This window comes from Macaca mulatta, chromosome 2, assembly GCF_049350105.2.
Source record: "Macaca mulatta isolate MMU2019108-1 chromosome 2, T2T-MMU8v2.0, whole genome shotgun sequence".
NCBI lineage: Eukaryota > Metazoa > Chordata > Mammalia > Primates > Cercopithecidae > Macaca > Macaca mulatta.
The window spans coordinates 111878625-111900517 of NC_133407.1; the positions used below are offsets into that span (position 1 = coordinate 111878625).

The 21893-nt window shown below is 51.1% G+C and overlaps 1 protein-coding gene across 11 annotated transcripts in view; it reads right to left on the reverse strand.

The window, feature by feature from the left end:
- SHISA5 (shisa family member 5) overlaps window positions 1-21893 on the reverse strand; it is a 37322-nt gene that overhangs the window by 1232 nt on the left and 14197 nt on the right. For 5 of the 11 annotated variants that reach the window (XR_013413855.1, XR_001443021.3, XM_015130998.3 and 2 more), the window contains exons 3-5: window positions 12117-12197; window positions 528-643; window positions 162-374 (exon numbers count right to left, since the gene is read on the reverse strand). Coding sequence is in view for 6 of the 11 variants with exons in the window: in XM_015130998.3 (XP_014986484.3) it covers window positions 162-374; window positions 528-643; window positions 12117-12197 (410 nt within the window). In the remaining 5 variants the exon portion in view is untranslated. Of the gene's footprint in view, window positions 1-161; window positions 375-527; window positions 644-5424; window positions 5573-12116; window positions 12198-12985; window positions 13254-21893 lie in introns of those variants that run through there. The other 6 variants (XR_013413858.1, XR_013413857.1, XM_015131001.2 and 3 more) reach the window with 2 other exon arrangements.

Sequence of the window (21893 nt, forward strand, 5' to 3'; positions counted from 1 at the left end):
GGATCCTGGTTGGCTGTGAGCATGGTGGGCTGCCGTATGAGTGGCAGGCGAGCAGAAAGGGGCAGAGGCCTATTCAGTGATGTACTCTGGGATGGGTGCCCGAGGGATGCTGGCAGATACTCAGGGAGTTGGGCAGGGCTAGAGTCAGCAGGGGCACTCACCAGCCAGGGTCTCGTGGTAGGCCGGCGGGCCCATGGGTTGGGCCGGGTAAGGTGGTGGGTACTGCATTGGGTAGGGTGCTGCTGGCATCCCTGGCTGAGGTGGCATGGTGTGGTAGCCCTGGTAGCTTGGTCCAGGGTAGCTGGGCGGCACACTTGGAGGCTGAGGATAAGGGGCATGCACCACAGTGGTGGATGTGGTGGTGGTGACAACCGCTGCAAAGAGAATTCCAGTGAGGACCCTCCTCCACCTCCCCAGGTATTAGGGCCAGGCTTGCCACCCATCCCTCCAGCTTAGCCAAAGCAGGGCCTGGTCAGCTCCCCTTGCCATCCCAGGGGGTCACAGTGGAGCAGGGTAGGCACACTTACGACGTGGTCGGCGGCACGTCTTGTACAGGCAGCAGCAGGAGCAGGTGAAGCAGATGATGATAGCGACGACAGACAGCACAAAGATGGTCAGGCCAACGGCCAAGGTTGCTCCGAACCTGCCAAAGAGCTGGATGTGACCTGGGGCCCCTCGACCCTCCCCCGAGACCAGCATCCACACTCCACCCCTTCCCAGGGCACGCCCCTCTTGCCAGAAGGGGTCTGGGCAATACAGATACAGCTACTTCCTTGTTGGGTGGCCTGCACCTGTTTCAATCTGTTTCCTTGTGTGTAAACTGGGGTATATGTGAGTCTCTATAACCATCTTGCCCCGGGTCTGCCCCGCTTGTCCCACCCTCAGAGGCATGGGAGGAAGCTCAAGTCCCACCCCACACACATACATCTATCTTGTCCACCTCACAACCAAGTGATGAGGAGATGGGTATAGGGCACATGCCACAGTCAGGCACTGTGATTTGAGTCAAAAAACTTAACAGTGGGCAAGACAGCCAGCCCCGGCCTCTGGGAGCCCACAGTCCAGTGTAAGAGGCAGACAGTGAAGGTAAAATGGCTCAGGAAGCACGGGGTGAAGAGAGAGAGAAGCCCCAGGAGGGTAGAGGCCAGTGTGGCCGGAACAGGAGGCCCCTAGTGTTCCCCTGCACTCCACGACAGCCCCAGGGCAGGGAGGCTGGCCCCTGAGTGATAAGGACAGTTGCCTCTGCCTGCAAGCTTGCTGTGTGCCAAGCACTGTGCCAGGGGTCACACACACCCCTGGGTCCCCCACCTCTGACCTGCTCGGCCACTTCTACAGGTGAAAGGGCCAAGAGCCAAGGGGAGGACACAGAGGCCTGGAGGCAGGAGGTCAGAGGGCCTGCCCTTTGAGAAAGCAAGCCTGGGCTGGGAAGTTCACCAAAATTGACTTCTAGGCGGGGGCGGTGGCTCATGCCTACAATCCCAGCACTTTGGGAGGCCGAGGAGGGCGGATTACCTGAGGTCTGGAGTTCGAGACCAGACTAGCCAACATGGTGAAACCCTATCTCTACTAAAAATACAAAAATTAGCCAGGCACGGTGACAGGTGCCTGTAATCCCAGCTACTTGGGAGGTTGAGGCAGGAGAATTGCTTGAACCTGAGAGGCAGAGGTTGCAGTGAGCTGAGATCACACCACTGCATACCAGCCTGGAGACAGGAGCAAAACTCTGTCTCAAAAAAAAAAAAAAAAAAAAAAAAACCCTGACTTCCAAGTGCAGACAGAGCCCCTTACTAGCCACCCTGCCGTGTTTGCAGAGGCCAAGCTTCATTCTTCTCTTTTTCAATTTATTTTTTGAGATCTCTGTCGCCCAGGTTGGAGTGCAGTAGTGTGATCACAGTTCACTGCAGCCTCCACCTCCCAGGCTGAAGTGATTCTCCCACCTCAGCCTCCCCAGTAGCTGGAACCACAGGCATGCACTACCACATTTATTTTTGTAGAGACAGGGGTCTCACTATGTTACCTAACTGGTTTCCAACTCCTGGCCTCAAGCTATCTTCCCTCCTCGGCCTCTCAAAGTGCTGGGATTAAAACTGTCATCATGGCCGGCCAGGCGCTGTAACTCATGCCTATAATCCCAACACTTTGGGAGGCCAAGGTGGGTGGATCACGAGCTTAGGAGTTTGAGACCAGCCTGGCCAACATGGCGAAACCCCGTCTCTACTAAAAATACAAAAATTAGCCGGTTGTGGTGGTGCACGCCTGTAATCCCAGCTACTCAGGAGGCTGAGGCAGGAGAATTGCTTGAACCCAGGAGGTAGAGGTTGTAGTGAGCCAAGATCGCGCCACTGCATTCCAGCCTGGGAGACAGAGTGAGAATCTGTCTCGAAAAAAAAAAAGAAAAACAAAAAACAAAAAAAAAACTGTTAGCCTGACATTTTGTGCTGGATGATAAAAGGTTTTAAAAAATAAAAAGCGGGCTGGGCACGGTGGCTCAAGCCTGTAATCCCAGCACTTTGGGAGGCCAAGACGGGCGGATCACCAGGTCAGGAGATTGAGACCATCCTGGCTAACCCAGTGAAACCCCGTCTCTACTAAAAAATACAAAAAACTAGCCAGGCGACGTGGCGGGCGCCTGTAGTCCCAGCTACTCAGGAGGCTGAGGCAGGAGAATGGTGTAAACCCAGGAGGCGGAGCTTGCAGTGAGCTGAGATCCGGCCACTGTACTCCAGCCTGGGCAACAGAGACTCGTCTCAAAAAATAAATAAATAAATAAAAAACAGCTGGGCGCGGTGGCTCACACCTATAATCCCAGCACTTTGGGAGGCCGAGGCAGGCGGATCACCTGAGATCTGGAGTTCAAGAAAGTACAAAAAAAATTAGCCGGGCATGATGGCGGGTGCTTGCAATCCCAGCTACTTGGGAGGCTTATGCAGGAGAATCTCTTGAACCCGGGGAGGCAGAGATTGCAGTAGGCCGAGATCACACCATTGCACTCCAGCCTAGGCAACAAAAGCGAAACTCCGTCTCAGAAAAGTAAATAAATAAAAAATAGGCCGGGCGAGGTGGCTCAAGCCTGTAATCTCAGCACTTTGGGAGGCCGAGATGGGCGGATCGTGAGGTCAGGAGATCAAGACCATCCTGGCTAACACGGTGAAACCCCTCTCTACTAAAAAATACAAAAAAGTAGCCGGGTGAGGTGGCGGGCGCCTGTAGTCCCAGCTACTCGGGAGGCTGAGGCAGGAGAATGGCATAAACCCGGGAGGCGGAGCTTGCAGTGAGCTGAGATCCGGCCACTGCACCCCAGCCTGGGCGACAGAGCAAGACTCCGTCTCAAAAAAAAATAATAAAAAATAAAAAAAAATAAAAAATAAAAATAAAAACTGGCCAGGTGCGGTGGTTCACGCCCTTGATCCCAACACTTTGAGAGGCCGAGGTGGGCATATCACTCGAGGTCAGGAGTTCTAGACTACCCTGGCCAACATGGTGAAACCCTGACTCTACTAAAAACACAAAAATGCCGGGCGCGGTGGCTCAAGCCTGTAATCCCAGCACTTTGGGAGGCCGAGATGGGCGGATCACGAGGTCAGGAGATCGAGACCATCCTGGCTAACACGGTGAAACCCCGTCTCTACTAAAAAATACAAAAAAACTAGCCGGGCGTGGTGGCGGCGCCTGTAGTCCCAGCTACTCGGGAGGCTGAGGCAGGAGAATGGCGGGAACCCGGGAGGCGGAGCTTGCAGTGAGCTGAGATCCGGCCACCGCACTCCAGCCTGGGCGGCAGAGCAAGACTCCGTCTCAAAAAAAAAAAAAAAAAAAAAAAAAACACAAAAATTAGCCGGGCGTAGTGGCACAAGACTGTAGTCCCAGCTACTCAGGAGACTGAGGCAGGAGAATCGCTTGAACCCAGGAGGTGGAGGTTGCAGTGAGCTAAGATGGCGCCACTGCACCCCAGCGTGAGTGACAGAGGGAGACTCCATCTCAAAAAAATAAAAAATAAAATAAATAGGCCGGGCGCGGTGGCTCAAGCCTGTAATCCCAGCACTTTGGGAGGCCGAGACGGGCGGATCACGAGGTCAGGAGATCGAGACCATCCTGGCTAACACGGTGAAACCCCTCTCTACTAAAAAATACAAAAAAGTAGCCGGGTGAGGTGGCGGGCACCTGTAGTCCCAGCTACTCGGGAGGCTGAGGCAGGAGAATGGCGTAAACCTGGGAGGCGGAGCTTGCAGTGAGCTGAGATCCGGCCACTGCACCCCAGCCTGGGTGGCAGAGCAAGACTCCGTCTCAAAAAAAATAAAATAAAATAAAATAAAATAAAATAAATAGGCCAGGAGCAGTGGTTCACGCCTGTAATCCTAACACTTTGGGAGGCCAAAGCAGTCGCCTGGGGTCAGGAATTTGAGACCAGCCTGGGCAACATAGTGAAACCCCATCTCTACTAAAATACAAAAAAAGGCCGGGCGCGGTGGCTCAAGCCTGTAATCCCAGCACTTTGGGAGGCCGAGATGGGCGGATCACGAGGTCAGGAGATCGAGACCATCCTGGCTAACACGGTGAAACCCCGTCTCTACTAAAAAATACAAAAAACTAGCCGGGCGCGGTGGCAGGCGCCTGTAGTCCCAGCTACTCAGGAGGCTGAGGTAGGAGAATGGCGTGAACCCGGGAGGCGGAGCTTGCAGTGAGCTGAGATCCGGCCACTGCACTCCAGCCTGGGCGGCAGAGCGAGACTCCGTCTCAAAAAAAAAAAAAAAAAAAAAAAAATACAAAAAAAAAAAGAATTAGCCGGGGTGGTGGCACGTGCCTGTAGTTCCAGCTACTCTGGAGGCTGAGGCAGGAGAATCACGTGAACCCACGAGGCAGAGGTTGCAGTGATCCGAGATCGCACCACTGCACTCCAGCCTGGGTGACAGAGCGAGACTCCATCTCCAAAAAAATAAAAAATAGTAAGTTTTTAAAAAGGTGTCAGCCACCATGCCCAACCCAAGCTTTATTCTAACAAAAGGCAAATGCTTGGTAACTGCATCAAACGCATTCAAAAACTCCAGAGTTGTAGGGCATCCCCTCAGCCTCTGCCCCACAGAGGCCCAAGGAGGGTGTGGGTTCCCCCCTTCCCCGCCCTGGGGCTGCACAACTTCAGCAGGGCCCCACAACACAGCCAGGGACAGAGCTAAAGACTCCGGGCTCAAAAGCACCCCTCAGGACTCTCAAAGCAGGAGCCATCAGCCCCAGGCCATCCAGGACAAAGCCCTAAGACAGGACCAGCAGACTATAGGTGTCTTCCTGCCCAACCAGAGGCAGGAATGGAGAAACGCACACACATTCACACGCCATCAATGACACGCGACCGCAAGGCCGTTATCATCCCTCCAGAGCTCTCTCAGTGTCTGTCTCTCACACACACACACGCAGCATGGGGCCCAAGCTCACCCCATATTAGCCTCTGCCTTCACCCAGAGGCCTCCTGTACCCCTGGGCTTCCCCTCTTCCCATCGTGGGCCACTCAGTTTCAACTTCCTCCCCTTTTGGAGAAAAGGAAAGCAAATCTCCTCCAGATGACGTCGGCCACAGGAAGCACAGACGCGAGGCCCCGTTCCACCCTCTTAAAGACACAGGATGGCCCCACCCAGTAGCGGGCTAGCAGCCAAGGAGCCAAGGGGTGGGGGCCAGAGAGGAGGGGAAGCAGAGGTGCCCCAGCTGCCTCCCAGAGCTGCCTCTCTGAGCGGAGCCTGCGGGGCCTGGCCTCGGAATGCAGCCTGGCCACTAGGGAGTCCAAGAGCCACCCCAGCCTCTGTGGGCCCCAACCACACTCTAACTCAGCAGCACCCCCACCCCCACTTCCACCTAACCCACCAGCCCTGTTCCACCAGCCTCCAGGAGGAGCTTCTGCATCCAACTAGGCCTAGAGGGCGACCCTGGGGCCCTGGCTGACACACCACAGCGAGCAAAGTCCAGCCTATCCCTTCAGCTCCTCCTCTCCCACCAGCACTCTCTCCAGTCTGTCTCCCCTGTTCTCCGGCCACCCTGCAGGGTCCATCATGTCACCCCCTACTCCAACGCCAGCTATGGCTCCTGTAGCTCTTGGGATTACAAAGGAATTTGCTTTATAATTACATGTTAAATAGAGTGTGTGTACCTGTGCTTTCCTGTATACGTATTATAGTTGACAATAAAAGAAGAGGCCACGTGCTGTGGCTCACACCTGTAATCTCAGTACTTTGGGAGGCCGGGGCTTTGGGGAAGCTTGAGCCCAGGAGTTCGAGACCAGCCTGGGCAACATGGCAAAACTCCGTCTTTACCTATCAAAAAAATCAAAAATTAGCCAGGCATGGTGGCACGCACCTGTAATCCCAGCTACTCAGGAAGCTTGCTCCTGCCTGGGAGACTGAGTGAGAATCTGTCAAAAAAAAAAAAAAAGAAGAAGAAGAAGAAGATTTATCTCACCAGACACTGAAACTTATAATAAAGGAAATTTTTTTTTTTTGAGGTGGGGTCTCACTTTGTTGCCCAGGCTGGAGTGCAGTGGCACAATCACAGCTCACTGCAGCCTCAAACTCCCAGGCTCAAGTGATCCTTCCACCTCAGTCCCCCAAGTAGCTGGAACCACAGGCACGCACCACCACACTCGGCTATTTTTTTTATTTTTTGTAGAGACAGGGTCTCACTGTGTTGCCCAGGCTAGATTTTAATATTTAATTAAAATTTTATTTTATTATTTTATTTATTTATTTTTTTGAGACAGAGTCTTTCTCTGTCATAGGGCTGGAGTGCAGTGGTGTGATCTCAGCTCACTGCAACCTCCACCTCCCAGGTTTCAAGTGATTCTCATACCTCAGCCTCCAGAGAAACTGGAACTACAGGCGTACGCCACCACACCTGGCTAATTTGTGTATTTTTAGTAGAGATGGGGCTTTACCATATTGGCCAGGCTGGTCTCGAACTCCTGACCTCAGGTGATCTGCCCACCTTGGCCTCCCAAAGTGCTGGGATTACAGGCATGAGCCACCGTGCCCGACCTTTAATTAACATTTTAAATAAAATAAAACTCCCTATTAGGCCCACAAAGTCATGTGTGGTCTGGAACTGGCCCCTCTCCTTCAACCTCTGTGCTCAGTCCCATTCCCCTCCTTTCAGCTTTGAAAGCACCATGCTGTGTCCTACTCAAGGCCTTTGTACATGCAGATCCTCCTGCCAGCTCAGCCCTTTCCTCTTTTCATCTCACCCACACCTAACTCATTTCTGCTCACCCCTCAGGCCTCAGCTCAAAGTGTCACTTCCTCAGGAGCACCTTCCCCACCATGCAGAAGAGGCCAGGCCCCTCAGCACATGCCCACATGGAATTAAATTCCTTTCTACCTCAGTTCATAAACAGACACTCTGTTGTGTGTGAGCATTTGATCAACTACATCTTGCCCCTGCTTTGTACCATTATCATCCAATACAGCTTTCGGCCACCACTGTACTTCCAGTGCCTACCATATGGTGAGTGCTCAATAAAAAAATTTTTTTAAACAATCTTGTGAATGAATCAATAAATATCGGACGGGTAAATGAATAAATTCACTCAGGGACCCCATGGTAGCTCCTGGCAGAACATCCAGGCGTGGTAACCTTAGAAAACCAAGCAAATTCAAGGAGTGGTTGCAGAGTGGGCCTAGGGTCCAAGGCCACACATGGCTACAGTACCAAAGGAACCACGCCTCTGAGAGGAAGGAATGGGGTCTCCAAAGGCCCAAGGCTGGGGCCAAGCTCAAAAGACAGAGTCAGCCCAAGCAGGAGAGAACAGAAGGCAGAGAAGCAGCCACCCTGGCAGGGAGTTCGGGCAGGATTGTAGGGTCTGGGGAGAATTGGGGGGCCTCCAAGAAATGGAAGGCTACAAACCTTAGACTGTGAATGTCATGCGCGTCCGTGTGAAGAGACCACCAAACAGGCTTTATGTGAGCAACATGGCTGTTTATTTCACCTGGGTGCAGGCGGGCTGAGTCCGAAAAGAGAGTCAGCAAAGGGAAATAAGTGTGGGGCTGTTTTATAGGATTTGAGTAGGTAAAGGAAAATTACAGTCAAAGGGGGGTTGTTCTCTGACGGGCAGGAGTGGGGGTTACAAGGTGCTCAGTGGGGGAGCTTTTTGAGCCAGGATGAGCCAGGAAAAGGAATTTCACAAGATAATATCATCCCTTAAGGCAAGGCTTGGCCATTTTCACTTCTTTTATGGTGGAATGTTATCAGTTAAGGCGAGGCAGGGCATTTGCACTTCTTTTGTGATTCTTCAGTTACTTCAGGCCATCTGGGCGTATACGTGCAAGTCACAGGGGATGCGATGGCTTGGCGTGGGCTCAGAAGCCTGACAGTGAACAGGCTGGCTCTGGACCTGGGATACCCACACTACCCCCATGGTGTCAGCAAGGCCCCAGACAGGCTGTACCACAGAGGGCCTGAGAACCACAAAAAGGACGCTTTGAGGGCTGGGAGGTAGCACAGCGGCTGTGGCCACACCTTGCCTAATGGGCCTCTCTCCCTTTCCCCTGCACTGTGGCAGTGGAGTCATGGCAGAGGGTCAATGGTGGCCTCCTTGGGGTCTGCAGCCAGAGCTTCTGCCACTCGGTGCTTAGAAACCCAACAGTCTTGCCTGACAGTCCCGTGAGTGCAAGGAGCTGGGAAGAGGACATGAGGGCAGGACCCAAAACAACCAGGAGACTAAGGAAGCTCTAGGGAGTGAACAAGCCATGAATGGCTGGAGCCACTCACCATTAAACAGAGATTCACTTGCCAAAGTCTAGGGGGCAGAAGACCTGGGCCAACCCTGAGCCCACAAACAGGGCCACACTATAACCCCTGCCATAGGTGGCATCCTCCTGCGGCAGGGGTTCTGGGCCAGGCATATGTGGACCCATCTGAATCCAGGCTCCAGCCTGCTGCCTCATGCCTAGAAAAGTCAAAAAATCGCCCAGGTCAGGCACGGTGGCTCACGCCTGTAATCCCAGCATTTTGCGAGGCTGAGGCAGGCAAATCACGAAGTCAGGAGCTCGAGAGAAGTCTGGCCAACATGGTGAAACCCCATCTCTACTAAAAATACAAAAATTAGCCGGGCATAGTGGCCAACACCTGTAATCCCAGCTACTCAGGAAGCTGAGGCAGGAGAATGGCTTGAACCCAGGAGGCGGAGGTTGCAGTGAGCAGAGATTGTGCCACTGTACTCCAGCCTGGGCAACAGGACAGACGCTCCATCTCAAAAAAAAAAAGCCCAGAGGGAGACAGTCAGAGGCAAGGGTCCCAAAATAAGAAGAGGAGGAGGGGTCAGTGGCAGGGAGTGGGGCAGAGCTGGGTGGGGCCCCTGGCCTGGGGTCTTTCCCCTGCCTGGCTTCTCCTGAGCTCCTGGCCATGGCCTTGACAGCAGGAGCCAGACCCTCACCAAGGAGCCAACTCTCCAGTGGACAAACAGTGCCCTTGGCCAAGTAGGCAGCACACGTATGCCCAGCAGAGGATGTCTCCTTGGGAGCCAGACAGGCAGCCACCTGAGAGTGTTCAAAAGAGAGGAGTCACTGATGACCCTGTCCCCGCTCTCCTCCCAGCACCCACTTCTTTTGCTCCTGCACCTTTATAAAGCAGGTCCTAGGCATGAGCTGGGGCTCAGAACAAAGCAGAGGACAAGGGATGACAGGAGGTGCGGGATGGGGAGCATCACTCCAGTCACCTGCTCTTCTCAGTGCATGGGCAAAATAGCCTGGGGCAGGAGGCAGCAGGGCGCACCAAGCACACAGCACACGAGGCCCAGTGCCGTGCACACCACGGCGGCAGCTGGGCTAACAGAACAGGTCCCACACGCATACCTTGGGGAGTCACAGGTGCAGCTGAGCTGGCCCCAGTCACCTCCCTGTTGCCACAACCCCAGGAAGCCACTCCTCCTCCTATGCCCCTCTGGGAGCTTGTTCCGCACTGTCTCCTCTCTGCTGTCCCAGCTCAAATCGCTACCATTGGAAGAAAAAACAAACAAACAAACACACCACAAGAAACCCTTCACATGGAATCTCCAACTCCCTTTTTTGTTGTTGTTTTTGAGACGGACTCTTACTCTGTCGCCCACACTGGAGTGCAGTGGCGCGATCTCGGCTCACGGCAACCTTTGCCTCCTGGGTTCAAGTGATTCTCCTGCCTCAGCCTACAGAGTATTGGAATTACAGGCACCTGCCAATATGCCCGGCTAATTTTTGTATTTTTAGTAGAGATGGGGTTTCACCATGTTGTCCAGGCTGGTCTTGAACTCCTGGCCTCAGGTGATCTGTCCGTGTCAGCCTCCTAAAGTGCTGGGATTATACGCATTAGCCACCACACCTGGCCTCCCTTAAAAAATAAAAATAAAAAATAAAAATCCACGGGGTCTTGCTATGTCGCCCAGGCTGGAGTGCAGGGATTACTCCCAGGCAGGATTATAGCTCACTGTACCCCTGAACTCCTGGCCTCTAGTGATCCTCCTGCCTCAGCCTCCCAAGTAGCTGGGACTACAGGAGTGTGGCACTGTGCCCAGCTTCAATGCCTGTCTTACTCCTCATCCATTCACGGCCAAAACTCTCCAAGGAGTTGCCTGCGACCAGCATACAATTTCCAACCGCTCTTCAGTCTGCTCCACTGCCTGGCTCTTGCCCAGGGTGCCATGGACTCCATGGTGTGAAATCTCCATTCCACACTGCACTTCACCGCAAGCCTGCCTTTGTCCAGTGTCCAGCCCCAGGTCCTTCCCACTCCCTCCACACCCTCCCTTGAGGGAGCTGCTGAATGTATGTCTCCATCCTCACCTCTCCCCTCCAAGCTCTGGCTCTCTCTGGCCTCCAGTGCCTCTGGCCAGGATGCCGCCTAAGGCCATCTCCTACAGAAACGACTTTCCACCTCCCACACCCGCCCCATCTGCTCTTTCCATCTTCCACAGAGCAGCCAGTGTGGTCTTCCTAAAACACCATTCAGTCCCCAGCGCTCCCAGGACCCTCCGTGATGCCCACTGTCCTCAGGACGAGGCCCACTCCTGGACTGCCTCCAGGCCCACACAGGCTGGGCGTAGGCATCTCCCACGGGGCCATCTGAAAGCCCACGATCCTGGGCCTCGGGGCAGGACAGCCAGCCGCTTCTGGGCTCCTGGACACGGAGGGGAAGGCCTGTAGAGATCTCAGGCTCCAACCAGCCCTGAGGTGTTGAGGAGGGGCACAACTGCACTTCTTCCCCTCCTCCATGCACAGGAACCCTGCCCTGATTCTGCTGTAGCCAGTGAGGCCCCATACCTGCCTGGGCCTATAGGATGGGATGGGGCAAAACAAGAACCCAAGCCCCCCACCCAGGCCCAGAGCCCAAGGTCTCTTCCTCCAAAGGGGCAACCCTGCCCTCCTGGGCAGAACTTTTCTTTAAATGGCTTCTAGATCCACCAGGGCAGGGGGGAGACAGCAAGTGGAATAGACTCAGCCAGGAAAGCCCGCCCTAGTGGCTGCACACCCATTCCACCTCCAGGAAGATGTCACAACTCCTGTTACCATGGCAATAACACAGGCCGGAGCCCAGCCAAGGGGACTGGGGCTTGGGGGCTGGGGTTGCTCCTTGGTTCCCTGAGAGAAGAGTCCTGACACAGTAACCACGACCCACAAAGCTTGACACGAACTGTGGCGTCATTGGTTATCCCAGGACCTCTCCCCACCGTTATCACCCCACTACCATGCGCTTGCCAGCACCATCACCCCATCACCATCACCCTTGTCACCAATGTCCAACCGCAATATACCCACCCCCATCTACCATCATCACATGCCCAGCACAGCCCCATTCTCTGTCACTCCTGCCCTTATTGGGACCCATCAGTCATCCGCTGACTCAACCCAGCATCTAGGGCAATGTGACCCCGACTCCTGGTCCTTCAACTGTCAACCTGCGACCGCAGTCACCCCCGTCCCCACCACCCCAGCACGCTAATGAAGACACCTTCACAACATAAGGAGCAAGTGTCCTCGCAGTCAGATATGGTGACAGCTTCTTGGGCTCCACCCCAATGACCGAATCATCCCAGTCCCCCAGATGCACGCTGGCCCCACCGAGTCCTCTTGTCACCTTTGCCAGGAAGATGCACCCAGCCTGCAGGCTTTACTTACCCTAACATGGGGTCGCTGTAGCCAGGGCGAAACCTCAGCGCTGAGCCCAGCTGCTCCACCGGCTCTACACTGGCGGGCACACTGCCAACAGGAAACCTCATGATCAGCACAATGAAACCCCACCGAGCGCGCCAGCACAAACACTACCTTAGGGCACCGCAAAATGTGTGCAGAAGCGACTATGAACCGGTGGCTTCAATGGCCTTCCAGAGGTGGACTCTGCCCACACTGGGATCTCACAGCACAAAGCCACACGTCCTCTCAGGTGTCCACTGGACTGTCTCCAGGAGAGAACATATGTTAGGCCACAAAACAAATCTCAGCAGATTTTAGAAGACAGATACCATACAAAGGATCTTCTCTGACCACAACAGGATGAAGTTACAAATCAGTAACTACATTGCCACAAAGTTTATTATTATTATTATTTTTTTGAGATAGAGTCTTGTTCTGTCGCCTAGGCTGGAATGCAGTGGCATGATCTTGGCTCACCACAACCTCCGCCTCCCGGGTTCAAGTAATTCTCCTGCCTCACCCTCCTGAGTAGCTGGGATTACAGGCACCCGCCACCTTGCCCAGCTAATTTTTGTATTTTTAGTAGAGACGGTGTTTCGCCATACTGGCCAGGCTGGTCTCGAACTCCTGACCTTGTGATCTGCCCGCCTTGGCCTCCCAAAGTGCTGGGATTACAGGCGTGAGCCACTGCACCTGGCCTACATTGCCACAAAGTTTTTTTTAAAAAGCACTAAAAAAAAAAAAAAAAAAAAAAAAAAAACCTTGGGAAACTAAAAGTACAAAAAAAAAAGCAAAATAAAACCAAAGCTCTTGAGTTGTATTGTGTTAAATAAGAACTCATACAAGATACTTACCTAGCAGGGGAGATACCATGATCACAAAGAAGTAAAAAAGGAGGCCGGGCGCGGGGGCTCAAGCCTGTAATCCCAGCACTTTGGGAGGCCAAGACAGGCGGATCACGAGGTCAGGAGATCGAGACCATCCTGGCTAACCTGGTGAAACACCGTCTCTACTAAAAAATACAAAAAACTAGCCGGGCGAGGTGGCGGGCGCCTGTAGTCCCAGCTACTCAGGAGGCTGAGGCAGGAGAATGGCTTAAACCCAGGAGGCGGAGTTTGCAGTGAGCTGAGATCCGGCCACTGCACCCCAGCCTGGGCGACAGAGCGAGACTCCGCCTCAAAAAAAAAAAAAAAAAAAAAAAGAGAAGTAAAAAAGGAAATTAACAAGTATGTAGAACTGAAGGATGAAAATACATCAAAATTTGTGAAACCCAGATAAAATAGTTCTTAGTGGGAGATTTATATCTTTAATAGAACTTATCAAGAAATGGGGAGGCCAAGGAGGGTGGATCACAAGGTCAGGAGTTCAAGACTAGCCTGTCCAGGATGGTGAAACCCCATCTCTACTAAAAATACAAAAATTAGCCAGGCACAGTGGCATGCACCTGTAATCCCAGCTACTCGGGAGGCTGAGGCAGGAGAATCGCTTGAACCCAGGACGTTGCAGTAAGCTGAGATCGTGTCACTGTACTCTAGCCTGGGCGACACAGCAAGACTCCATCTCAAAAATAATAATAATAATAATAATTTATCAGGAAATAGGAATGGTTAAAAATAAATGATATGGGCCGGGTGAAGTGACTCACACCTGTAATCCTGGTGCTTTGGGAGACCGAGGCAGGCAGATCACCTGAGGTAGTTCAAGACCAGCCTGGCCAACATGGTAAAACCCCATCTCAACTAAAAATACAAAAATTAGCCAGGCGTGGTGGCGGGCACCTGTGATCCCAGCTACTCTGGAGGCTGAGGCAGGAGAATCACTTGAACCCAGGTGGTGGAGGCTGCAGTGAGCTGAGATCATGCCATTGCAGTCCAGCCTGGGCAACAAGAGGGAGACTCCATCTCGAAAAATAATAATAAATAAATAAATAAATAAGATGATATTAAATTCAAGATGAGCCAGGTGCGGTGGCTCACGCCTGTAATCCCAGCACTTTGGGAGGCCAAGGTGGGTGGATCACGAGGTCAGGAGTTGAAGACCAGCCTAGCCAAGATGGTGAAACCCCATCTCTACTAAAAATACAAAAAATTAGCCGGGTGTGGTGGCAGGTGCCTGTAATCCCAGCTACACGGGTGGCTGAGGCAGAGAATTGCTTGAAACCAGGAGATGCAGGTTGCAGTGAGCCAAGATTGCGCCACTGATCTCCAGCCTTGGCGACAGACCGAGACTCTGTCTCAAAAAAAAAAAAACTCAAGATGATTTATTTAAAAGTAATGGAAAACCCAGGCAGGGTGGTGGCTCATGCCTGTAATAACAGCACTTGGGGAGGCCGAGGAGGGCGGATCACGAAGTCGGGAGTTCAAGACCAGCCTTGCCAACACGGTGAAACCCTGTCTCTACTAAAAATACAAAAATTAGCCTGGCGTGGTGGTGGCCATCTGTAATCCCAGCTACTCGGGAGGCTGAGGCAGGAGAATTGCTTGAACCTGGGAGACAGAGGTTGCAGTGAGCCAAGATCATGCCATTGCACTCCAGCCTGGGCGAAAAGAGCAAAACTCTGTCTCAGCTGGGCGTGATGGCTCACACCTGTAATCTCAGCACTTTGGGAGGCCGAGGCGGGCAGATCACCAGGTCAGGAGATTGAGACCATCCTGGCTAACACAGTGAAATCCTGTCTACTAAAAATATAAACAATTAGCCGGGCATGGTGGCAGACGCCTGTAGGCCCAGCTACTCCGGAGGCTGAGGCAGGAGAATGGTGTGAACCCAGGAGGCGGAGGTTGCAGTGAGCTGAGATCACGCCACTGCACTCCAGCCTAGGGGACAGAGCGAGACTCCGTAGAGAATAATAGAGAATAGAGAAGATTAGCAAACCAAAGCTGATAGACCTCTGACAAGACTAACCACAAAAAAGGAGGCAGTCAAGTGAAGTAGCACATGCCAGTGGTCCCAGCTACTCAGGAGGCTGAGGTGGGAGGATCACTTGAGCCCAGGAGTTCCAGGCTGCAGTGAGCTGTGATCATGCCACTGCACTCCAGCCTGGGCGACAGAGTGAGACTCTGTCTCGAAAACAATAAATAAATAAAATAACATAATAACCTTATTTGGATTCTGATTTGGACAAACCATCTGTGAAAAGGCATTTTGGAAACTAGTGGAGGCAACTGAACGCAGTATTGAAAGTTATCAGTGAAGTATTGCTAATTGTGCCAAATATAATAGTGGTTATATTTCCCTTATATTGGAAGGGAAATAGTTATATTTCCCTTCAAAGACCTCATTTTTAGCAATGAAAACTCACTTTTTTTTTGAGATGGAGTCTCATCTCTGTTCACCCAGGCTGGAGTGCAGTGGTGAAACCTTGGCTCACTGCAACCTTCACCTCCCAGGTTCAAGCGATTCTCCTGCCTCAGTCTCCTGAGTAGCTGGGATTACAGGCACGTGCCACCATGCCCGGCTGATTTTTGTATTTTTAGTAGAGACAGGGTTTTACCATGTTAGTCAGGCTGGTCTCGAACTCCTGACCTCGTGATCCGCCCATCTCGGCCTCCCAAAGTTATGGGATTACAGGTGTGAGCCACCGTGCCTGGCCTTTTTTTTTTTTTTTTTTTGAGACGGTCTCATCTGTCACCCAGGCTGCAATGCAGTGGTGTGATCACAGCTCACTGCAGCCATGACCTCCCGGGCTCAAGTGATCCTCCCACCTTGGCCTCCCAAGTAGCTGGGACTACAGGCACATGCCACCACACCTAGCTAATTTTTTGAATTTTTTGTAGACACAAGGTCTCACTATGTTGCCCAGGTTGGTCTGAAACTCCTGGACTCAAGTGATCCTTCCGCCAAAGCCTCCCAAAGTGCTGGGATTACAGGTGCAAGCCACTACACCCAGCCATATACTAATATTTAAGGAGAACTTTTTTTTTTTTTTTTTTTTTTGAGACGGAGTCTCGCTCTGCCACCCAGGCTGGAGTGCAGTGGCCGGATCTCAGCTCACTGCAAGCTCCGCCTCCTGGGTTCACGCCATTCTCCTGCCTCAGCCTCCCGAGTAGCTGGGACTACAGGCGCCCGCCACCTCGCCTGGCTAGTTTTTTGTATTTTTAGTAGAGACGGGGTTTCACCATGTTAGCCAGGATGGTCTCGATCTCCTGACCTCGTGATCCGCCCGTCTCGGCCTCCCAAAGTGCTGGGATTACAGGCTTGAGCCACCGCGCCCGGCCTTAAGGAGAACTTTTTATGATGTCTGGGATTTGCTTTAAAATAATTCAGAAAAAGAAAAGTGGCCGGAGGTATATAGCATAATGGTGTCAGAGTACTGGTAACTGGTAGTGGGTGATGGATGCATAGAGTTATATTGTTCTCTCTGCTTTTGTACTGATTTGAAACGTTCCAAAATTAGATGTAAAACAAAATAAAATGTAAAAGCGTTATAAACAATTATACCCTAATACACTTGGAGGAAAACCAGTAAAGCTAAGGAGAAAATATTTTTTAAGAAATCTGTGGGCTGGGTGCATATATATATACACACACACCCATATATAACAGATATATATTTATATATAAAACATATATATTTATAAATTATATATAGTTTATATATATACATATAAAAGAAATCAGTGTGAAAGCTTCAGAGAGCAATGGAAAGAATGTGAAGCTGATATGAGTGGTGGTGAGGCTGGGGACAAAGATCCAGAGATGAGCCTGACAGTTGAGGTCCTTTTTCTCCTTGGAGCACTAGCCAGTTTCAGAAGGGCAGCTGAGAGGCTAAGCAGCACTTCTGGAAGCTTCAGGAGACCAAGGTGACAGGGCTTAGATCCAGAGCCCAGCAGGTGAGGCGGCCCTGATGACCCCCATTCACTCAGGCTGAGACCCAAAAAGCTGTACCTTAAGAGAAAGGGAGAGACTGAGTAGACGGCTCAGCCTCTAATCATTTCAGTCTCTGCAGCTAAACCAGGTGATCCGAGAACACTAGAGTTACTGCCAGAAGCAACCTAAATCCTCCCTGGAGAAAGTCCTGAGTTCCAAATTTCTATAATCAATTTTGCAAATGCAATGTTAGGCACACAATCAAAAATTTTCAGGAACACGAGGAGACTAGACAGTATGAATAGAAAACAGTAGAAACAACTGACAATAGAAAAACCCACAGGCAGCCAGGTGTGGTGGCTCACGCCTATAATCCCAGCAGTTTGGGAGGCAGAGGCGGGTGGATCACCTGAGGTCAGGAGTTCAAGACCAGCCTGGCCAACATGGTGAAACCCTGTCTCTACTAAAAATACAAAAAAAAAAAATTAGCTAGGCATGGTGGCATGATCACACCACTGCACTCCAGCCTGGGCAACAAGAGCAAAACTCCATCTCAAAAAAAAAAAAAAAAAAGGTGAAAAAAGAGAAATGAATTGTTAAGCAAAAAAAGAACTAGAACTTAAAAATTTGGACAATTCTCAGCCTATTCATACTGTAAATACTAAGAGTATAGTCCAAAAACTGCGAGGTAAGGAGATTAGAATGGGTATGAACCACAGACCTAATCAGTCACCCTAGCACCGGCCAGAGGGGAGAAAGGGGATGAAGTAAAGGAAGGCTGTCGGATGTCTAAGATCCTACAGGACTAGGCCATAGAGCAAGCTTGTCCCACCTGTGGCCAGCAGCCCACATTCAGGTCAGGATGGCTTTGAATGTGGCCCAACACAAATTCTTAAACTTTCTTAAAACATGAGATTCTTTTTTTTTGAAATTTCTTTTTTTTTTTTTTTTAGCTCATCAGCTATCATTAGTGTGTGTTTTTTTGTTTTTTTGTTTTTTTTTGAGGCGGAGTCTTCACTCTGTCGCCCAGGCTGGAGTGCAGTGGCACCATCTCGGCTCACTGCAAGCTCCGCCTCCCGGGTTCGCGCCATTCTCCTGCCTCAGCCTCCGGAGTAGCTGGGACTACAGGCGCCCACCACCGCGCCCGGCTAATTTTTTGTATTTTAGTAGAGACGGGGTTTCACCGTGTTAGCCAGGATGGTCTCGATCTACTGACCTCGTGATCCGCCCGCCTCGGCCTCCCAAAGTGCAGGGATTACAGGCATGAGCCACCGCGCCCGGCCTCATTAGTGTGTTTTATGTGTGGCCCAAGACAATTTTCTTCTTCCAAAGTGGCCCAGAGAAGGCAAAAGATTGGACACCCCTACTACCGCTTTTTTTTTTTTTTTTTTTTTTTTTTGAGACGGAGTCTTGCTCAGTTACCTAGGCTGGAGTATAGTGACATGATCTTGGCTCACTGCAAGCTCCACCTCCCAGGTTCACGCCATTCTCCTGCCTCAGCCTCCCAAGTAGCTGGGACTACAGGCGCCCACCACCACGCCCAGTTAATTTTTTTGTAATTTCAGTAAAGACAGGGTTTCACCATGTTAGCCAGGATGGTCTCAATCTCCTGACCTTGTGATCCACCCGCCTCAGTCTCCCAAAGTGCTGGGATTACAAGTGAGAGCCACCACACCTGGTCTTTTTTTTTTTTTTTTTTCTGAGACAGGGTCTCACTCTGCCACCCAAGCTGGAGTGCAGTAGTGAGATCACAGCTCACTGCAACCTTGATCATCCGGGCTCAAGCAATCCTCCCACCTCAGCCTCCTGAGTAGCTGGGGCTACAAGTGCATGCTACCATCGATGCCCAGCTAATTTAAAAAAATATATATATATATAGAGATGAGGTCTCACTATGTTGCCCAGCCTGGTCTCGAACTCCTGGGCTCAAGCAATCCTCCCACCTCGGCCTCTCAAAGTATTGGGATTACAGGCATTAGCCATCATGCCTGGAAGAGCTATTTTCAAGGTGCAGTGTTCTTAAAGACAAGAAAAGGATCCCAAAGACAATTCAATCATCAAGGCTGCCACTCCCACCAAAGGTCCATGGTGCACAGGCCAAAACAAGGTTGCCGCCACCTCAGTTTTTTTTTGTTTGTTTGTTTGTTTTCTGAGACGGAGTTTTGCTCTTGTCGCCCAGGCTGGCTGGAGTGCAATGGCACAATCTCCGCTCACCACAACCGCCGCCTCTTGGATTCAAGCGATTCTCCTGCCACAGCCTCCCAAGTAGCTGGGATCACAGGCATGCACCACCATGCCCGGCTATTTTTGCATACTTTTTTTTTTTTTTTTTTGAGACGGAGTCTTGCTCTGTCGCCCAGGCTGAAGTGCAGTGGCTCGATCTCCGCTCACTGCAGGCTCTGCCTCCCAGGTTCACGCCATTCTCCTGCCTCAGCCTCCCGAGTAGCTGGGACTACAGGCGCCCGCCACCACGCCTGGCTAATTTTTTGTATTTTTAGTAGAGACAGGGTCTCACTGTGTTAGCCAGGATGGTCTCCATCTCCTGACCTTGTGATCCACCTGCCTTGGCCTCCCAAAGTGCTGGGATTACAGGCGTGAGCCACCACGCCCGGCTATCTTTGCATTATTAATAGAGATGGGGTTTCTCTATGTTGGTCAGGCTGGTCTCAAACTCCTGACCTCAGGTGATCTGCCCACCTTGGCCTCCCAAAGGGCTAGGATTACAGGCATGAGCCACTGCGCCGGGCCAGCCACCTCAGTTTTGAAGGCTAGGACCACCACCCAGCAGAGCCATGGGGGTACAGCCCCCACCCCAGTGGGTCCAGAGGGCAGAGTGTCCAGCCAAAGAGGATTATTCCCAAGCCTTAAAGTCTACTGGAGTTTGTCTTGCTAGAATTTAGAATTGCTTGGCACTGAGAACTAAACTCTGACTTTTTATCTTGCCCAAATTCCTATCTAAGGGGCCTGGGGAGTCATGCCCTACAAATCATACATTCTCATCAAATGGGTTTTATTTAATCCTATAGATCGTGATTTACTTTCCAACCTGACTCTGGCATAACATTATGAGACAAGGAAAAAAAATAAAAATATTTTACTCCAAAACATGTTTCTTTGCCATATTTTGAAATGGCCCTGCAAAGCTGTTTTCTATGGGGGGAAATGTGCATCTGTAAGAATCTCTATTAACATAGCTAGATCTTTTTCTTCCAGACCCTCCCAATCCTAAAGAGAGTAACTAAGATCTGAATAGGAAACATTTGTCATCTATTGTCACTAAGGGTAGCCACTAGAAGACTTCTTGGAACTTTGGTCTCCACAATCTTCATCTTAATCTGAACATTCCCTTTCTATCGATCAATTTTGTCTTTAGACAAACTCAACCAATTGCCAAACTAGAAAATGTTTAAATTAACCTATAGAATGGAAGCCTTCCACCCCCCACTCCCTGCCCTTTGAGTTGTCCTACCTTTCTGGACCAAACCAATGTATTTCTTTTTTGTGTGTGTTTTTTTTTTTTTTTTTTTTTTTGAGATGGAGTCTTGCTCTGTCGCCCAGGCTGGAGTGCAGTGGCGCGATCTCGGCTCACTGCAAGCTCCGCCTCCCGGGTTCACGCCATTCTCCTGCCTCAGCCTCCCGAGTAGCTGGGACTACAGGCGCCCACAACCGCGCCCGGCTAATTTTTTGTATTTTTAGTAGAGACGGGGTTTCACCGTGGTCTCGATCTCCTGACCTTGTGATCCGCCCGCCTCGGCCTCCCAAAGTGCTGGGATTACAGGCGTGAGCCACCGCGCCCGGCTTTTTTTTTTTTTTTTTTTTTTTGAGTCTCACTGTCTTCCAGGCTGGAGTGCAGTGGCACGTTCTCGGCTCACTGCAAGCTCCGCCTCCCAGATTCATGCCATTCTCCTGCCTGAGCCTCACAAGTAGCTGGGACAACAGGCGTCTGCCACCACACCCAGATAATTTTTTGTATTAGCCAGGATGGTCTCCATCTCCTGACCTCATGATCCGCCCACCTTGGCCTCCCAAAGTGCTGGGATTACGGTCATGAGCCATTGTGCCCAGCCTAACCAATGTATTTCTTAAATGTATTTGACTGATGTCTTATGCCTCTCTAAAATGTATAAAACCAAGCTGTGCCTGGATCACCTTGGGCACATGTTCTCAGGACCTGAGGGCTGTGTCACAGGCCATGGTCACTCATATTTGGCTCAGAATAAATCTCTTCAAATATTTTACAGAGTTTGGCTCTTCATTGACAGCACCTATCACTTCCTACTGTTTTTGTTTGTTTTTGTTTTGTTTTGTTTGAGACAAGGGTCTCACTCTGTCCCAGGCTGGAATAGAGTGGCACAATCTCAGCTCACTGTAACCTCTGCCCCCACCGACCTCAAGCAATTCTCCCACTTCAGCCTCCCAATAGCTGGGGCCGCATACGCGCACCATCATGCCTGGTGATTTTTTTAGTAGAGATGGGGTCTCACCATGTTGCCCTGGCTACGCTTCCTACTGATTTTTCTCCCTTTTGTAATAGGAGTGGCTATCCTTTGCCTGTCCCACAAATGCATTTCTGGCTTCACAGATTTCACAACTGGAGATAAATTTTGCCTCAGGATGAAATGCACCTATGGTCTCATTCATATCTGATTTAGATAATATTTGAATAAGGCTTTGCACTTTAGAGTTAAGAGGTGATTCTGGAATGAGGTAAGACTGGTCAGGGGGTGGAGGTTGCAGTGAGCTGAGACCGCGCCACTCCACTCCAGCCGGGGACAGAGCAAGACTCCATCTCAAAAAAAAAAAAAAAGAGGTAATTGTCAGGCCTCTGAGCCCAAGCTAAGCATCATATCCCCGGTGACCTGGACGTGTACATCCAGACGGCCAGAAGCAACTGAAGATCCACAGAAGTGAAAATAGCCTTAACTGATGACATTCCACCATTGTGATTTGTTT